The sequence below is a fragment of the Mesocricetus auratus genome, unplaced genomic scaffold (assembly GCF_017639785.1).
Source record: "Mesocricetus auratus isolate SY011 unplaced genomic scaffold, BCM_Maur_2.0 Super-Scaffold_100010, whole genome shotgun sequence".
NCBI classification, from domain to species: domain Eukaryota; kingdom Metazoa; phylum Chordata; class Mammalia; order Rodentia; family Cricetidae; genus Mesocricetus; species Mesocricetus auratus.
Genome location: NW_024429194.1, coordinates 30504698 through 30524746, shown reverse-complemented (window position 1 = coordinate 30524746; position 20049 = coordinate 30504698). Strand labels below are relative to the sequence as shown.

General features: G+C 45.3%; 1 protein-coding gene and 1 long non-coding RNA gene across 2 annotated transcripts; both read right to left on the bottom strand.

The window, feature by feature from the left end:
• Positions 1 to 2865: 2865 nt before the first annotated feature.
• On the bottom strand, positions 2866 to 4554 carry LOC121142781 (proline-rich receptor-like protein kinase PERK9). Its single transcript, XM_040753247.1, has one exon. It carries the CDS (start codon positions 4357 to 4359, stop codon positions 3337 to 3339), a length of 1023 nt encoding a protein of 340 aa, XP_040609181.1. The 5' UTR covers positions 4360 to 4554; the 3' UTR covers positions 2866 to 3336.
• Positions 4555 to 8302: 3748 nt separating this feature from the next.
• Positions 8303 to 19810, bottom strand: LOC121142780. Its single transcript, XR_005879882.1, has 3 exons — positions 19304 to 19810; positions 15476 to 15639; positions 8303 to 8618 (listed from the first exon to the last, which is right to left on the bottom strand). It is a non-coding gene; the product is annotated as an uncharacterized LOC121142780 (long non-coding RNA).
• Positions 19811 to 20049: the final 239 nt, after the last annotated feature.

Here is a 20049-nt window from a genome sequence, read left to right as displayed (position 1 = left end):
TCAGGGGAAGATGGGAAGGTCCCTCCCCTTATCCTAGAAGCCCTATAGACAGTTCAGACATCATTTGAATGACTTTCCAAGCTCCTGCTTTGTCTAAGATGCTGTTATGTCAGACTTTTCTGTATCTGGAATCTAAGTTCTGTTACTAGTGTGCATATTTAATTCATACCTAAGCAAGGCATGGTGGCACACACCTTCAATTCCAGCATTTAGGAGGTTGTATCTCTAGGAGTTTGAGGCCAGCCCGGTCCACAAAGCAAGTTCCGGGACAGCCAAGACTGTTCTACAGGGAAACCATGCTTTATAAAACCGTAACCAAATAGATAAGTAAATAAATAAATGTTTTCATATACACATGTGGAGATGCAATTTGTTATAGTAGTCAGAAATAATTTCTGCACTGGAGGTAGAGAAAAGGCGAATAAAAGATGCATAAATATAAAAATAACAAGAGGTATATGGCTAAATCAGGTCTACAAAATGGGAGAGGGTTCACACATCTGAATGCAGGAGGAGCGGACACGCATTTTCATCACCTCATTTTGTCACCACTCCATGTCTGGTGACAAAGTTAGAAATTGGCAACCAAAGCAAGGCCAGCCAAGGTGAAAAATGTTTCTAGGTACCGAACTTCTAATGATATCTTCAATGATTTTAACTCATTTTTCACAAGAAATTTACATGTGCTATCCATGAAAGAAGCAAAATGTGGCTCTCATTGTGATGTAGGCAACTTGAAGACACATTCCTCCTGTATAAATTCATTCTACATCATTGGCTCACTTCTGTGGAGCATAAATAAACTATAAGTAAGAAGCAAGCTGGTCTCCAAGTAACTATAGGCAGACTTTAGGTTGCCAGTTGGAGGGAATGAAATAGCAAACACATGTTTGTGTATGCATGGCCACATCCAAAAAGCCAAGGTCTGTTACTAGTGTGCATATGCCATACATATACATCCGCATATACACAAACATACATGCGTGGATGCATTTTCATCACAGTGATTACAAACACAATGGCTGAGCTGAAGTAAGGAAAGGGTGAATAAATCATATAAATAGGTTAAAAGCAACACAAGCTGTTTGGAGTATAAATAAGTCACAATGCATCTCTAAAATGTGACTCTTATTTGGGACTTGAGGCAATTCACAGAAACAAGATGACATCAGCATCTAGTTTCTGTGGTTATTACAGCTACAGGGACTAAACCCTTCTCTCCAGGATATTACAACTGTCCTCAGGGAGTCTTATTAAAGCTTGGAAACAGGGGCTTAGAAAGATACTTAGCGGTTAGAGCATGGGAGGACCAGGGTTAGATTCCCAGTATCCCCATGGTGACTCCAACAGCTTTTCACAACTCCAGTTCCAGAGGATCCAAAGATTTCTTCTGGCTTCAATGGGAACACACATGCTACACAGACACACATGCAAGCTTATACATTAAAAATAAAACATGGAAATTTCTTTAAAGAAAACAAAGCTCAGAAATACACAAAATGCTCATCTTAACCAGCTACACTCATGTATAAGTGACTTCTCTCTCAACCTCATCCAAAATGCGCAGTTGGGACTTGGATGGGAATGTGCATCCAAGGAAAAGAAAGGCTGTGTAAATAGCTTAGAGCAATCCCATCATGAAATAAAATTGTACCAAAACCAATGTGGCTTATTTTCTATAAATACGTCCTATTTTTATTAAGACAATGTAGACATCTAACACACCAATATTGTGGTTCCTAAATTGTAGCCACGCTACTTATGGATGGCCAATAAATTACTTCACTCATATGATAGATATAAATGCTTCATTCAAGTTCACTTAATAAGATGGTGTCAGGGCATCATGCAGACGACATAATACATGAGGAAAAACAACACCCCTCCCCCTCGTGACATCTCTGATTTTTTTTCAAAGCATGAAAACTATCTTTTCCAGTTTCCAAAAGATGGAATAAGACATTTGTCTCCATACAAAATACATGTTTTTCTTTTAAAAAGGTAACTACACCCCGTGAAGCATACATTCACAAATCATTCCGTTAGTCTCAAAATCAGGTCGATATGTATTTTTCCCCATTGGGTGTGGACATTTCAACGATTTCCACGACAGCAGAAAGCTAAACTCAAAGTATGATAAACGTACACTATCTTGATAATCATCAGAGGCAGAGACACTTTTCAGTTTCATCTTTGGGCATTATTCTTTGTGTTTTCATATAGAGTTGGAAGTTGTTGCTTCACAGTATAAAATCTTGACTGAATTACTAACACGCCTTGGTTTTTCTGCTTGTTTTGAAATGTATTTGGATCAGAGTTATGAGACAAATGACACGGCTCAAAAGAGCTTCTAGAGATCTTAATGTGCAAAACTTTGAGATTTATATATTCAAAAATAAATTATTTTTAAGTGAAATGGAAGGGTTGCGTCACGGGAAAGAGGGAAGCCTATAGTTTATACTCTGCATAAATAGCTTTCAGTGTCTTCCAGGTGGGGGCAACAGTCAGTCAGTTTTGAGCGAAAGGAGGTCAAGCTCTTTAAGCTCCCTGAGTCGAGTCCGGTTACAGAAGATGAAAATGACTTCCTGGCAGTAACACTGTGAATAAAACAACCGCAAGCCTCCAGAAGATGAGACTTCTGGGCTCGGCTCCAGCCAGTAGGCGGAAAGCAACGGATCAGCCACCAGTGCGTGCCAGTTTGAGGGAGTACAGAGGCTGCCCGGGACGCGCACGCGCGCTGAGCACCTACCCAGCTCGGCTGGGGTGCCGCCTAGGGCTAAGTCCGTCCAGACGCGCATCCCTCAGCGAGTCGATCCAGACTGTCCGTCAGTTTCTGCCCCCCACCCCCACCCCTACCCCCCGGGATCTTTGAGAAGCAGGAAGATCATTTGCGTTTACATCTCATCATCTCATTCATTCTCCCTTTAGGCGATTCAAGTCCATTCACAACTGCTGCGGGCGAGCACGCGCGTCGCACCCCTAAATGAATGCCAAAGTCCCAGCCGCCAAGAATCCGCTTTCGGCACAGCCTCAGACTTTGGGAAGAGACAGCCACACACTCTGAGCAGGGTGAGGCGGCGCATAAAGCAGAGATCTGAGTAAAAGGGCCCTGACACCCAACACCAGCATCCGTGTCTCTTGTTTTCCTCTCTCGTCCTAAGTAAAGAAAGTAGAGAACAGAAAGACAGAGGCGGGAAACTGAGGCTCCACATTGACTCGGTGGTGCATGGTCACAGACGAAGCGGGGCAGAAGCCCCAGGGCACTGAGCCTAAGGCCAGGTCCTCTGGGGCTTCTCAGGGGCAGGCGATGCACCGGGAGCCGGGTGTGCCGCCCCTCTACGTGTCGCTCCTCCTGCCGCTGCTGGGAGCCGCGGCTGCCCGCGCCCTGGAGCCACCTCCGCCGCTCCCTGCCGAGGCAGCGGCTGCCCCCTCGGGCCGATACTTGAGCCAGCAGATGATCCAGGTGACCACCACGGAGAAGAGAGCCAGTATGCTAGCCACGGACAGACAGATAGGTCCCACGGGCGAGGGCGACGGCGATCCGGGGGCTGGGGCAGGGCCGGGGGACGAACCGCTGCTCTGGGGTCCCCCACCCCCGCCGCCGCCGTAGTGGTTGACGAAGATGAGGCCGGTGAACAGCAGCACCACCATGGAGAGGAAGGAGAAGACCACGCACACGCAGCCGGCGGTGAGCGCCGCACGCTTGCAGTTCTGACAGCTCTCATAGGCTCCCGGGGCGCGGAGACCTGGGCGGCTGCGAGGCCCGGGGGCGGTGTCCTCAGCGGGTGGTGGCGCCGGCTGCGGTGGCTGCGGGGCAGAGGCTGGCGGCGGGGCGGCGGTGGGCGCGGGGCGGCGGGAGGCCAGCGGCGGGAGCCGGTCCTGGGGCAGCGGATCGTGCGCGGCGCGCAGAGCCAGCGGGAAGGCCTCGGCGAGCTTGGTGTTGTTGGGCAGACCGTGCACGCGGCTGTCCGGCAGCGGCGTGCGGTGACGGCACACCGGGCACGCGATGGCTCCGGGCGGGCCGTGCCAGGGTGGCGGGCGCGGCGCGCGCTCAGGGGCCGAGCTGGAGGTGGCGGCGGCGGCGCGGAGCTGCAGCTGGCTCAGGCACTCCTGGCAGAAGGTGTGCAGGCATGCCAGCAGCTTGGGGGCGCGCCGGTCCGCGTCGAAGTAGTTGTAGCAGATTTTGCACTCGTAGTCCTCGAGCGGAGGGAGGTTGGGGGCGGTCGCCGTGGTGTCCCGGACTCCCGTGTCCCTGTCGTCGCGAGCTCCCGTCGCAGTACCCCCAACTCCCTCCCGGCTCCCGGGGCTGCTGCTCCGGCTCTGGGTGCTGCCACCGCTGTCGTTCGCAGGGGCTGCCATGGCATGATCCGCCCCTCATCGGGGGTTAGGTGAGGCGCCTTCCTCCCCCTGCGCTGCAGCCCCGGCTCCAGGCGGGGAGGAGGCGCTTCTGCCTCCCCCCTCTGACTGTTGTCGCCTGACGGGGGAGGCAACCGCTGGCTGCTGCGCCCCGCCCGGCCCTCCGGTCCACCCCACCCCACCCTACCCCACCCCAGTGCGGATGCTCTGGTCCTCACTGGTCCCGGAGCGCCTGACTAAGGTACCCGTAATCCTCTCAACCCAGGTCCCCCCAGCTTTCTGTGTCGGTTTATGTTGGACTTAAAAGTGGGCTTCAGATGGGCTGGGAGGTGTTGCAGTAAAGCATTTGGGGGGTGCAGTTGCTTAAGGCTGCTCCGTTTTGCCTGTACACACAGCCGCTATACATGGTGTGGTGGTTCCCCTTTTTTTCCTTTTTCTTCTTTCTCGACACTACTACTCCCACCCCCACCCCTCCCTTTTTTTTTTTTTATCTGATTTATCCTTCCCTGTCTGGGGCTAGGTCCCGGGAGAAGTCGCCTCTCCCCCTACCAGCAAGAGCTCACCGTGATGTCATGCAGGACCCGCGCAGGAAGGGGAAGCGGCAGCCTCAGTCTGGTAGAGGCGGTTCCTTCCCCAGGCTGAAAATCGTGATCTCACGTCTCAGTCCAAGGGCGAAAGCCAATAATCCCCGAGCCATTTACGCTTTGCGCTCTTATTATCAGGGCCCACGCAGCGGTGCAGTGCTCATCTCAGAGTGGAAGCGGAGAAGCGTGTTTTCCCTTCGTGGTTTGGAGGAAATTTGGGAACCCGGTAATACTCCTTTCCTCCTCCGAAACATTGTTGCTTTCTGACTTTAAGGAGAAATGACATATTGGGAGCAGAGTCCCGTTGTTCTCTGGGTGATGACCACTGTAGATGCAGCTGGTTTTAGTACCAGGCGATTACAGAGACAGAGAGGAAAGGAAGAAGTTGGCAAGGAAGTTGTTCACAGTTCACAGTGAGAGGTCCAGTTTAAACCCAGATTCTAACCTCAGTCATCTCTTTCCTCCACGTGCCCATTTTAATCATCCAGACGCAGAAAAAACAAAACTCTCGGCTTTGTGTGGAGTAGACGCTGAGTTTATGAAAACGCCAAGGTTTGTGGAATGGAACTCCAAAGAAATAAGTCAGCAGCACATTATACAGAAGTCTGCATGGTGATATTTAGATATTCTTAACCTGTCCTTGTATCTCTCCAGCCGCCCCACCCCGATCACTCCACCCATCTCCCCACTTAGCAAAGAAGGAGAAATGGCTTTGTAAGATTTTTTTTTTCTTTATTTCAGGCGGTAGGAACACTGCACTTTCCATCCCTATCCTCTGAAGATCTCAAGGAATAGCTGCAAAAACCGACTGGGAAGCAAACTCAAGAAAGGGCAGAAAGAAAGCCCAGAACCAATAAGAGTTGCTCAAGAAGATCTGGGATGCAGCTCGGTTGGGAGAGTGCTGACAGAAACCCGTGTCATCCTGAGCACTACAGACTCAGGGGCAGTAGCATAAACCTGTAATCCACGCACTTGGGAGGTGAAGACAGGGGTCTAGAAATTCATAGCATCCTTAACTACATATGGCGTTTGAGGCCAGCTGCGGCCTATCTCCACAGACTAAAACAAAAACAAAATGAGTTTCCGGGGAAATTCCGAGTGACTATGACATATCTGGAGCATTTGAAAATAAGTATAGTTTTACTCTGTGTGAATAGTGTAAGTACTCGGTCTTAAATTTAAGGCCTTAAGTTAAAGTTGTTTGAAAACACTAACTTATTGCTTTTGAGCTTTATACTTATTATTTGGGGGCAATGTATCTTTTTAAACATCTCTCCCTGTGATGGGGACAGTAATGAGAGGTCCGGGTGATGGGACAACAACAAGGCTGTACCCTGGCCTTGGAAGGTCGCAGATGGACTCAGAGCTAACTGAACTTCAAAAGCCTGCCTGCTTCTCACTTCTTCACTTTCAGCATGTGTGTCTCGCACACAGCTTCACACGGGGGTCTTTACACTCGGACTAGGTGCGCTATGACTGCAGTGCCAATTAGAACTTGAAACACTCTAGGAGGAACAGTGCATAGGCACTAGAGAGCTACTGAGAACCAGTATGACCTTTTAAAAAGATTTATCTATTTATTATGAATACAACATCCTGCCTCCACGCACGCCAGAAGAGGACACCAGATATCATTATAAGATGGTTGTGAGCAGATTTGCTTTAAGTGAGATCTGAACCTGGTCTTCTAGCTCCTAGATAATAGTGTATGTACTAGATGGTTGTGAGCCACCATGCGGTTGCTGGGAATTGAACTCAGGACCTCTGGAAGAAGTGCTCTTAACTTCTGAGCCATCTCTCCAGCCCCTAGCTATGGTTCTTTTCACACACCCAACTGAAGATACCCCAAAGGTGATGCAAGAGCTCTGAAGACCTGTGTGTTAGGATATAGCGTGTGTTTGGGCAAAGCACATAAGCTTTAGCAGTTAGAGCCGGTTGGGCATTCTCACCTTACACCAGGGCTTCTCTCACCAGCACTACTGACTTTTTGAGCTGGTTAAATTTTTATTGCAGGTGCTGCTGTTTTGTGCATGGCCAAAGTTAAATGATGTTCTTGGCCTCAACCCACTTGAAGTCAATAGCAAAGCATCCCAATTGTAACAACCTAAAACTATCCCCTGAGGACAAAATCATCCCTGGCTGTGACTTACACAAAGACCCCAGAGTTTCTTTTTTTTTTTTTTTTTTTTTTTTTTTTTTTTTACGAGACAGGGTTTCTCTGTATTGTTTCGGAGGCTATCGGTCCAGCCTGGCCTGGAACGCACAAAGATCCGCCTGCCTCTGCTTCCCGAGTGCTGGGATTAAAGGCATGCGCCACCACCGCCCGGCTTGACCCCAGAGTTTCTTTAAGTGAGATCTGAACCTGATCTTCTAGCTCCTATCTAGTATGTGCAAGCAGCATCTCCGAGGTATTTATCACATCCTGGCCATGTTTCTTGTGTAGGTCATGGTGGTTTAGGTCACAAAGTATGGAACAATCTTTGAAGGACACTGGTATAACTTTTGCCAATACTTTCTATAAACAAGTACAGGATGTTGGCTAACAGTGACAGAACTTACTGTGTTTGGGCAAGTTTTTGGTTTTTGTTTTGTCTTGGGTAGACAGTATCCCACACTATAACTCAAGATGGCCTGGAACTCACTAGACACAAACACAGCAACCCTCCTGTGTCGGCCTCCCAAGTATTGGAATCACAGGCATGAACCAGCACACACAGTTTGGATAGTGTTCTGAGGGGAACCCAACACCTCAATTATTTTATATCTTGAGAATAGATGTTAATTCCTAGGACTCATGAAGACGTTTTATAAGGACTTCCTTGGAACAAGGAAGGGTTGGTGACACCTGGAGAATGTTAGGTAGGCCACAGGCACCAGACCTAGTGAACCACAATGCCCAGTGCCAGTCAGGTGCCTCCAAGAGTAAACATGGAAGCTTGGCCACGCTAGGGAACTGGGCTTTCCCGGGGAAGAAAATGTATTGAGTGGGAACTTAAGTTGGCAATGGGTAGTTCAGTGTGCTTTCTAGGATTTGAATTGGCTTCACCAGAACCCTTCTCATAACTTGAACATATTAGATACTATTTACTGGATTTTTTTCATTTTGAGGCCCCGAATAAATGGGAAACAGCCACATTGTCAGACAATCTCTTGTCTATGGTCCTTCCCTTGGCCACCTAAAGAATGCTATAGTTTCAGAAGTCTCTGTCTCCACAAAAGGTTTAGGAGATGCTCATTGACAGAACATGCGCCTTGGCAATTCCAGATCCCAGGTTGGCTCTTACCCTTTGTGTATCTGCAGGTTACCTTCTCTGTGCCTCAGTTTCCCAAACTAAAATTGGGACAAAAGTATTTACTGTGTAATTATTTATTGCACATTGTAAGGATCGGATGTGTTGTGTATGTAACATAAAATAACAGGCCCTGGGCACAGGTAACACTCATTATTATTTATGTTGGGGTTCCTGTATGTGTTCTAGGGATCCTCACAAATGGCTGTGAGGATTCCTAGATCAGTGTCCTCAGTGTCTGTAGGACCCAGCCCAAAGTGGAGCAGGCAAAGGCAATGGGGTGGATGTCACCCAGTTCTTCTGACAATCAAAGATGAGACACAGGTAGCATTCCAACCACAGGACCAGCTTTTTCTCTGAAGTCAGCCACACTCCATAGATCTGCCAGCTGTAATAAACAAAGCCCTTCATAAATCCTCAGGGCCAAGTGAAACATCAGTGTTCATATTGGAGGGAGAGATGTCTAGGCAGATAAAGCTACTCAGAAGCAAGTATTAAATCATTCCATCAAATAGTTGACATTTTAAAATAGAAACCGGGTCGATGAAATTCACCATTTGCCCAGGTACTGTTTCAGAAGACATTGAAACTAGTGAGGATGCCTGGCCTCTAGCAACCAAGAGTTCAATGGAAGAGTCCAAGGAAACAGGACAGTCAACTGAGCTGTGACTATATCCTAGAGGAGACACTGAGACAGAAAAAGGGCATTGGGGACAAACTAAGGAGATTTGAATAGAATCGATTTTAGTGAACAATAATGTATCAGTACTGAGGCCTTGGTTATGACAAATGCAGAATACTAATGTAAGGTATGAATGACAGGAGACTAGGTGTGCTGATTTTGAGGGCACTGGGAATCCTTGCAAGTTTCTGTAAGTCTAAAACTATTCTAAAATAAAAGTTTAATTTTCATTGTATGTATGTCTGGAATTGTTTTTCTTGGCTTTGCAATGCTGTAACAAAATTCCTGAGAAGACCAAATTGTAAAGGACAAGGCTTCCCTTGCCTTGGTTTCAGCATAGGAGAGTTTGGGTCAGTTGGCCCTGACGTTTTTTTGAGCCTGTGTTGGTGACTCTCTGAGGCTTCGCCTCACCTCGCCTAGTGGTAGTCAAAGAGCAAAAAGAAGGAAGAGCCCCAGTGTGACCTGATCCTGTGACCTAACTGGAGTACTAGGCCCAACTTCCTAACGGTTACCCCACCTTCTAAAGGGGCTCCAACACATGGGCTTTTGGGGGGACATTTATCCAGACACAGGAAGGATGCAATGTGGAGTTTGATAAAGTATATTTTTAATCTGGGCAATTTGGGGGACTTGGCAAGCACACGCTGTCGGATTTCTTAAGAATGTCAGAGGGGGCCTGGAGAAATAGCTCACTGATTAAGAGCACTTGCTCTTGCAGAGGACCTAGGTTTGGTTCCCAGCACCTACATCAGGCAGCTGGTGACTGTCTGTAAGTCCAGTTCCAGAGGATCTGATGCCCCTTCCAGCTTCCACAGGTGCCAGGTATGCGTGTGGTACACAAACATACATGCAGGCAAATCACTCATATGAGAGGGGAGGGAGGGAGAGAGAAAAGGAGAGAGAGAGAGAGAGAGAGAGAGAGAGAGAGAGAGAGAATGTCATATAGAGACACAGCTTCTTGTATTTGTGCTGTCACTTCAAAGAAAGCCCAGCAGGCAAACTTGAAAACTTTCCAACAGATTTCATTTAGAATGTATTACATTTGGCCATCACATGGTTTGTTATAAGACGGAAAAAATAGTAATTTCCAAATATGTACAGAAGTCACACAACCACCTCGAAGAATGTTCAGGAAAGAATGCTGTCTGCTTTTGGCAGTACTGAGGGTTGGACCTGGGGGCCTCACACATGCTTGGTAAATTCCCTACCAATGAGCAACATCCTGAGTCTTCAGAAAGGAAAAAAATTAAATCTCCCACATACCACACTCATCACAGCCATTGCCATGATGAAATGTATTTCCACAGGTGTGTGCTTTTACCCTGTTATAATAATAATAATAATACACATACTTTCCTTCAGTCTAATTAGGTTTATTCCTAAAAATACTATCTATGGTCCCTGTAGTCTGTCAGACAGTGTGCTAAGGTTGTGGATACACGAATACGGTGAACCAAGCTAACTCCAAGTTTGTCCTATTAGAACTTCCAGCACACAGGATGGATAGATAATAAACAAACGGTGAGGAGTATCGCAGCTGGGAGTGAGAAGTGCTGTGGAGGAAAGAACAGTGGCTTGTCCTCAGCCTTGGCCAGAGAAGCTTCTCTCTGCAGTGGGTGTAGTCTCAGACCTGGTCAGAGTGCTGAGAAAGAGACCAACAAGGGCTCTGCTTCAGACTGGACATCAACATCAACCGTCCTGACTGCCCAGCTCAAGAAACATCACAGAAGGGACAGAAAGAACTCCAGAGCCCGAGGACGAGGGAGCAGAGTAGGAAATGCTGTCCTCTGCACTTGGCTTGGCCATTGCGCTCATGAGGTTATTGAAGCTATGGTTATCAGCACAGGACCAGTCAACATTCCGATGGGCATCACTAATTGGACCCAATGGATAGAGAGGAGGATCAAGCTTGAAGGAGGGAAAGGAAGTGACAGAGGCATGGGGTGGTGGATAGATCAAGATACATTGCGGTGTGTGTGTGCGCGTGTGTGTAAAATTGTCAACAACCAAATGAAAGATATTATTTTTTTAAAGGTACAACAAGATATAACAGAGCTGTCTTAAGGAGTTGACCTGCTCATCTTAGATAGTCAGGAAACCCCGTCTAAAAAAGTGAGCAAGTCCTTAAGGACATCTGTGTGACTGAGGGAAGATGGTCCTGAGTACCGTGGACCGCACATGCAAAGATCCTGCCGTGGAGAGTTCTCTCTGTGTTTTAGTAGCTACACTGGGCCTAAAGGCAGGAACAGAGTGGACTAGGAGAAAGCACAGGAGAGTCACACAAGGTGTTGGGACAGGGACAATCATGTAGGGATTTATAGGTCCTTTCAGTGATTTTTCAGTATAATTTAGAACGACAGAGAGACATTGAAGGGTTTTGAGGAGTTCAGAATGTGATTTAAGTTTTAAAAGAACCACTGCTCTGGGTGTGGTGGCTCATACCTGTGAACTCAGCTCTCAGGAAATGAAAACAGCCTTGATTACAAAGTGAGTTGTTGTCTTAACAAACTTAAAAACTCCCGGTCCCGATGTTGCCTGCCTATAATCTCAGTGTGCTGGTTGTTTTTGCTGTCAATTTGACACAACCTAGAGTCACCTGGGAAAATGGAAACTCATATAAACTGTTTCTGTCACATTGACCTGTTGAGTCTTGACAGATGTGAGAGGGTCCAGCCCACTGTGTAGCACCATCCCTAGGTAGGTGGGTCTGGGCCATTTAAGAAAGCTGGCCTGAGCAAGCTAGTGAGTGGGCCAGGAAGCCACATTCTTCCATGGCTTCTGCTTCAGTTCCTGCTTGAGTTACTACCCTGGCTTTTCTCAATAATGGATTATAACATGGAAGTATAAGATAAGCAAACCCTTTCATTCCCCAAATTGCTTCTTGTCAGGGTAGTTTATCGCAACAACAGAAAAGCAAACTAAAACACCCAACTACTTGGGAGGCTGAAGCAGGAGGATGAGAAGTTCAAGGCCGGTCAGAAACTGAGTAAGACTATGTTTCCAAAGAAAAAAAACAAGGAAAAAGAAGACTGAGGCTACCCCTCAGCATCTGTGTAGCATGTGTGTGGCCATATGTTCAATTCCCAGTACCCTCTTACACCAGAAATGGAGAGGGACCATTGTTTGTCCCCACCATTGCTGATGAACACATGAGGCTGGTGTCTAGGACTCAGGGAGCAGAGGGCTGATGAGGCCACTTGGATTCTGCAACCCATCTGAGGTGAAATTAACAGGGCTCACTTGTGTGGTGAAGGTGATTTCCAAGGATGCCTGAAGACCAGAATCTCCACTGTGGTTCGAGTCAAGGTGTGCTACAACATTTGGTCCACAGTTCACAGTGCAGTTTTAGAAAGCTGTGTGTGTGTGTGTGTGTGTGTGTGTGTGTGTGTGTGTGTGTGTGTGTGTGTGTGGCCCAGCTAGAGGAAGTGGGTATCTAGAGGGGGGAATTAGGAGCCCCATATGATGTGACAGACTTTGATGATTCCCCCATGGGAGGCCTCAGCCTCCCTGAGGAGTGGATAGGAGGTGGGATGGGGGGGGCTGTTGGGGAGAATGGGGGGTCAGGGGTGGGGCAGGGTGGGAGGAGGGGGAACTAGGATTGGTATGTAAAATAAGGTTGTTTTTTATTTAATTAAAAATTAATTTTAAAAAAGGTTCCCTTTCCTTCCTATCCTCCCATGCCCCCCACCTACACCATCCCTCTCACCCCCTATCCATTCCCCAGGGAGGGTGAGGCCTTCCATGGAGGATCATCGAAGTCTGTCACATCATTTGGGGCAGGGCCTAGGCCCTCCTCCATGTATCTAGTCTGAGAGAGTAACCCTCCATGGAAAATGAGATCCCAAAGTCGATTTGTGCACTAGGGATAAATACTGGTTTCACTGCCAGAGGCCCCCAGAGACTGCCCAGGCCTGCTAACTGACACCCACATTCATGGAGCCTGGTTTGCAAGCCATTTCTTTCCCTATTGATTATTTTTCATTTTATCTCAGTAAGTTTTTAGCAAAGACAGAACAGATCAATTTTATCACTTATTCAATAAGTATATCCTATTTCCTCATGTTTGTTGTTTTAACACTGAGTCACTACTTTGCTCTCCTCTGCTTAGATGAGGGCTTCTTATACTCCTTTTATTTACAACCCCCCAAACCTTTTTGCCCAAGAAAATTTACCCAACCCTGGGTATAAAGGTGTACAAAATAGGAATAGAAAGCAATTATCTATAATGAATCTTAAAGAGCACACACACACACACACACACACACACACACACACACACACACACACACACAGGTTTTTCAAGACAGAGTTTCTCTGTGTAGCCCTGGTTGTCCTGGAACTCACTTTGTAGATCAGGCTGTCTTCAAACTCACAGAGATCAGCCTGTCTCTACCTCCTGAGTTCTGGGAATAAAGATGTACACCACCACTGCTGGAAAAAAGAATTATAGTTTAAAACAATGGTTGGCTATATATATTGGTTTGCCATTTATTAAAGTCAAAAGCAAATTTGTATATTGATGATATGAATAGGTTTGTTTAATTTTAGACAAAGAATTAAAGTTAAGTATTAGACACTGCAAGACATAGAGCATCTTCTACTTTTTTGCAGAATTCATTGATCTTTGCATCACACTCAATGCCAAGACAGCCATTTTCATAAATAGGTAATACAAAATCTCAGAAGTGTGTTTAGGGCCATTTCAAAAATTGTTGGAAATTCTGCTTTCATCCAAAACCAAAACTCACTTTTTTAAAATTTGGGGATGGAAAGATGACTCAGCAGTTAGAGCACTTGCTGCTCTTGCCAAAGACCCAGGTTCAGTTCCCAGCACTGACAAAGTAGCTCACAATCATTCATCCGTAACTCCAGCCCTAGGCGTCCTGACACCAATCTTCTAGTCTCTCTCTCTCTCTCTCTCTCTCTCTCTCTCTCTCTCTCTCTCTCTCTCTCTCTCTCTCTCTCACACACACACACACACACACACACACACTGTATGTCTTGTGTGTGGTGCGAGGCCCAAATTAATTGGGAATCAGAGTTACAATTGCTTGTCAAATGGGTGCTGGGAATAGATCCTGGGTCCTCTGTAAGAATAGTCAGTGCTCTCCAGCCCCCATTTTGTGGATTTTTTCTGGAGGGAGGGTGTTTCAAGACAGGGTTTTTTTTTTGTATATCCTTGGCTGTCCTGGAACTCGTTCTGTTAGATCAGGTTAACCTTGAGCTCAGAGATCAGCCTGTCTCTGCCTCTCCAGTGAACCACTACACCCATCAAACCCAGAAAACTTCATCAGTAACTCAAACAGCAGGTTTTAAAATAAAATTTTAACAGAACACAATTTAGAAATGTACTAGGAATTAATACTAAAAATATACATCATGCTCAGAAATGATGGCAGGAAAATATTGAGTTCTTATTTTCCATAATTAAATCATTATGTTTCTCTTGAGCAGAAAACTCAGCATATACAGTAAAACCACAACTCATAACACGCAATAGCCATGCATCAGATGAGGTGTTTCTGACAGTGAACATCTTGTGTTGCATCATGTGACAGCATGTGCAATTCAAAGTGCTTGAGGTGTATGTTTTGAACCAATAACGTTGATGAAACGTGAGTGCTTCCAATAACACCTCAGCTTCATTGGATTTTTTTTTGCTGTTTGAAGGTGAACTCTTCTGCCTCCCTCTTGTGGGATCCTTGGATTACACTGAACCCACCCAAACAACCCAGGATGCTGGCCCCTTCTCAACATCTGGAAATTCATTACACCAATCCTTTTTATAAGTACATAAGTTAAGACAGTCATAGGCTGGTAGGATAAGGTGAGGATATCTTGGATAATCATTACCCTGAGAACCTTAGAAGCTCTGTACCAAGGCTGCTCACAACCAAGGCGACTGACACTCAGTTGCACTGCCCCAGGTTCCATGTAACTGCAAGGGGGTTCAATATCTCTATATCTTTGTGTATCCATGGAGGGACTGCGGTATGCCAGTTGGAAAGCTCTGTCACAAATATATAATAATGTAAGAGATGATTTCTTGCCACGTCAAGAAATGGGAAGCAATCTGGAGCCCTGGATTTTTTGACTGGTGGGCAATGCCCCAGCTGCATTCCCTTGGCCTTCCCACTTCTAACAAATGTTGTTGACTTCCACCTGGAAGTGCTGACTCTCTTCCTGGATGACTTCCTCCAATAAATAAAGAGAGGCAGCCCTCCTCAGATGATGGGTGAGGGATGACATGCATTTGTCCCTCCCCCGGGAACTGTAATCTGAAGGGTGTGCTTTACACTCAGTTTTCCATGAACAGATTTAAGACATGGATGTAGTAACAAAATTACAGTTATGACGTAGTGACAAAAATAATTTTATAGTTGGGGATCACCACAACATGAGGAACAGTTTTGAAGGGTCACAGCCTTAGGACGGTTGACAACCACTAATTTAGATCATAGCTAAGAGAGGAAACAGATGGACAGAGTCAGGGATAGCATGGAAAAATGTGGAAGGAGGCTCACCTGAGCTGGGGCCACCAGGAGTCATTCATTCCTCCTTACCTCCATTGCTGCATTCCTGAATCCCAGATGCCATCCAGAAGGAAATTCAGTGAAGGAGAAGGACAGGTCCTGAGCTGACTAGGCAGTTACCTCAAGAAGGCGACTCCCATGTTGGAAGAGAAATGACTGAGCTGTCAGGAAAATTAACTTTGTACTTTTGCCACCTGAAGAGAAATACGGAGTTGACAAAAAAATGACTGAGCATAAAATATCACACCTATCACTTGTATTTTGTTTCTCACTCTTTGTTTGATCTATGGTCCATTCATGTTGGGACCATGAAAAGAAACCCAGGGAATAAGCACATTAGATGATATGCAATACACAAGCACATTAAACCAAGCCCGACTGTTTTGCTCAGTCTATGTACACATGTATGCACACATAATGAATGTCTATTCCCCTAAGTTGCTCTGTTCTGATGACTTGAGAAAGGAAGACTGTGAGAGCCAAATTGAAGAAGAGCAGTCCCCGCAAAGCTCCAGTGTCTTATGAGGCTAGCCTTATACAGGAAAGATCTGAAAGAAGAAATAATGGGGATGGAATGCATCCTGGCTTCCTCCCTTGAACCACTGAACCCAGAAAGATGAGGCAGATCTTATGTACGGTGTAAAGGAATGATGGTTGATTCTATCGGTTCCAGTTCCGTTGTTCTAGCAATTGCAGTGTGATTAAGGGGAAAAAAGGGACTTACCTTCTATAAATGTATGCTGAAGTGTTTCAGGAAAAGAATGTGGTATAACTTGAATTTGCTTCCAAGTACAATAGCAAAAATAGAAAAATAAATGTATTTAGGAGTGGGACAGGGAGAAGAAATCAGATTGTCACAGTGAAAGAAAATGACATGAAAGCAGAGTTCATTATTCTGTTTTTTTAAAGGTGGTTTAATCTGTGTAGCCCTGGCCATCCTGGAATTCAGTCTGTAGACCAGGATGACCTAGAACTCCGAAATCCATCAGCCTCTACCTCCCAAGTGGGCTTAAAGTCCTGTGCCACCACTACCCTGGTATCAGTCATCTGTCCCAGAACAAGACTCAAAATTGGCATCATTCTTACAAAAATACCATTAGTAATACTTTCATTTATAAAAACCTCATTAAGAATTTTAGAAGGATGGGAGAGAAGGATGCTGAACCAGATTTCTTGTTTTTTTTCTTTTGGTTTTGAGACAGGGTATCACTGTGTAGTCCTGGTTAGCCTCAAACTCAGAGATTCATCTGCCTCTAACTCCCTGGTGCTTGGAATAAAGATGTGTATCACCACCACCTGGCCTGTCAGATTTTCTGGCTTTGCTTATTTACCTTCTCTGCCTCTAAGAAGGCAGAAAACTCCCTGTCATGTTGATAATAGATTGAATCTCTGAAACTATAAGCAAATGTCCCTGATTAAACAGTTTCTTCATAAGGAAAAAAAGTCAGAAAACTGTTCCTGGGAACCAGGAGTAAATGCATCCCCATGAAAACATGGAGGAAGATCAGGGCTTTCAGAAACTCTGAGGGATCCTTCCCTTTTATCCTTTCTCTCCAGGCGCTGCCCAGCCTGAGTCAGAGCTCTTCCCTTAATACTCCAGATGGTGACATCATTGCCCTCGATCCAGGAATGAGGGCATCAAGGGAAATGAAGAGGGAATAGAGGAGAATATCAATGCTGTGCAAACAGAAAGGAAATGCAGGGGCTCACTGTGCAATGGATTTGAATATCTGCTTCCTTTCTCTACATGGTCCATGAAGCTTTTCACTACCCAGATCCTTCTGAGAATGCAGAGATGCAAATGTGTCAGACTTCACCATTTCCTCTCCTGGAAAAAAAATTATGGGTGACCATGTCCTACCATATTTTCTAGTGGTCATTCAAGACTTCATGGTTTAAACAACAATGAGCTCCAGGCTTAATTCTGTATCCTCCTGTTTGCTCAGTATGAAGTAGTACCCTTTGTGTGACAAAGGCAAGCTCGGATGGATAGGGATGTACCTTTCTTGGGAAGATCTTTTTGCAGCCTGTGATCCTTTAATCAAATCTGAAACACTGTTTTCAGAACCCTGCCTCATTAGATGTCAGAAAATAACTAGGCAGAAATGGTATCTTAGAATTATAAACTTGCTTTATGATTTTTTGACCTTGATGGAGCTTTTCTTTGGATAATTTAAGCAAGGCATAAACATTTAGTAAAAAGAAAGACAGCCTCTCGGATGCAATGGTGTTGGTTTTCTTACTATTACTGTTCTGTTTCTAGTGTGGTGGCGGGTCTAAGGTCTATTTAAGAACGGAGCATGGTGTCATATGCTACCTAAGAACCGGGCATAGCCAGCTGCAATCCCAGATCTTGGGAAATTGAGACAGAAGGTTGCAATTCAGAGCCATTCTGGACTTCGTATCAAAACATTGTTTCAAAAATAAATAGATAGAGCAGGGCAGTGATGGTGCACACCTTTAGTCCCAATACTCAGGAGGCAGAGGCAGATGGATCTCTGAGTTCAAGACCAGACTGCTCTCTAGAGCAAGTACCAACACAGCCAGGGCTACCCACAGATAAAACCTGTATTAGAAATTCCCCACCAAAAAAACAATTAGGCCCTAGAGAGATGGTTCAGTAGTTAAGAGCACTTGCTGCTCTTACAGAGGATCTGGGTTTAGTTCCCAACCTCTACATAGTGGTTCATAATCATCTGTAATTCCAGTTCTAGGGGATTCATTGGCCTTTTCTAATCTTCATAGGGACCAGGAATACATGTGATGTACATACATACATGCAAACAAAAATCTCATGAAATAAGAATATTTGAAAAAATAAAGATAAATAACAAGATATTAAGGCTGCCTGAATTCTAAGAACTATTGAGGACATTGACGGTCCCAACTTGACACTAGGGATGGTCTGAATCTTTAGAGCAGTGGTTCTCAACCTTCCTGATGCTGTGACCCTTTAATGCAGTTCTCATGTTGTAGTGACCCCTCCCCCACCATGAAATTGCTTTGTTGCTACTTATAACTGTAATTTTGCTACTGTTGTGAATCATAAGTAAGTATCTGATATGCAATCTGAAGGGGGTCATGACCCACAGGTTGAGAACCACTGCCCTAGGGTGAATAAAAGTCAAGGCGCTACGAGGCTGTGTATACAGATGCTGAACCATGCCTTTGTGTAAACCAAGAGGTATTGAAAGTTTTCATGATCTATAGGAGAGAAGAGATAGTTGAGCCATTTTCCAAATATCTAAGTAGCAAAAGTCTCCACAGGCTGTTATAGCCACGAAAATCCTTCATGAGAGCATGTGATCACCAATCAGAAAACATGACAGGAAAGGGAATTTCAAATTCAGACTATTTTAGGCTATGGACAACTGGTCCTCCTTTTATTCTTTTATTCTATGCCCAGTGAATCTATTTATAAGCTCCAGCATATTCTGTCTCCAACACTGGATCAGAACACAGGTAAATGGAGGGGAACAAAAGAGGAACTAGAAAGTCTAGTGCTTCAGGCCACATATAGTTTACTTTTTGTGTATATATTGTTCTGTTTCTCTATGTAGCTCTAGCTATCCTGAAATTCACTCTGTAGACCAGGCTGGCCTGGAACTCACAGAGATCCACCTGTCTCTGCCTGCCAAGTGTTAAGATTAAAGGTGTGCGCACCACACCCAGCTAGGTATAGTTTTGTTTTTTTTTAAGTCATTAAATTTTCAATCATACCCATTTTTAAGCAGACATCTCAGCAGTGCTAAATAAACTCACAATGTTCTGCAACAGACTTTCCAAAATGTCTTCATCTTGCGGGTCTGAAACTCTGTACCCATTCAGTGACAATTCTCTTCTCTGCCTTTCACTTACCCTGATCACCACCATCCTACTTTCTGAGCACTTGAAACAATGTTTGGGGGGGAAGTGTCAGAAAGTTTTTGTCCAGTTGTTTTTTTTCACTAGGTATTACTTCCTCCAGGTTCATCAAATGTATCAGAATTGCTTCCTTTTGAAGAGTGAATAGTATTCTGTTACATGTACATACCATGTTTCTTTTAAATCCATTCTCCCATCAAAAGATACTCTGGGTTTTTTCCACTTCTTGGCTAATATACAGATTACTATGACAAATACGGTAAGTGCATATATCTCTTCATCAAATGTCTTCAATGCCTTTAATCATACGCCTAGTTGCTAGATCATATGACAGCTCCCACAGTGCCTGCATCATTGTACAGTCTATCAACAGCGCAGAAGGGTCCTAATTTTTAATAGAAGCCATCCTAATTCATGAGATATAGCTTCTCTGTGGTTTTTCTCTGTTTCTTTGATGGTTAGTGATACTGATCAGCCAAGTAGTTTTCCCGGGGCAGAACCGGAAGCCGAACTCCAGGAAAAGAGACCGAGACTTCCTGTGTGCTGTCTTTTATGCCTTCCCCCCGTAACGCCCCCTAGCCATGCCCAAAAGTGGGCCTGGCTAGTGACGTAGTTCACCGCCTACGTACTGTATACGTCTTTACGTCCGGCTGTATACGTCTTTAGTCATGCCTAAAGTGGGTGTGGTTAGCGGTGTGGTAAACCGCCCTTTTATTACCTCATCTGTATGCACCTCTAGT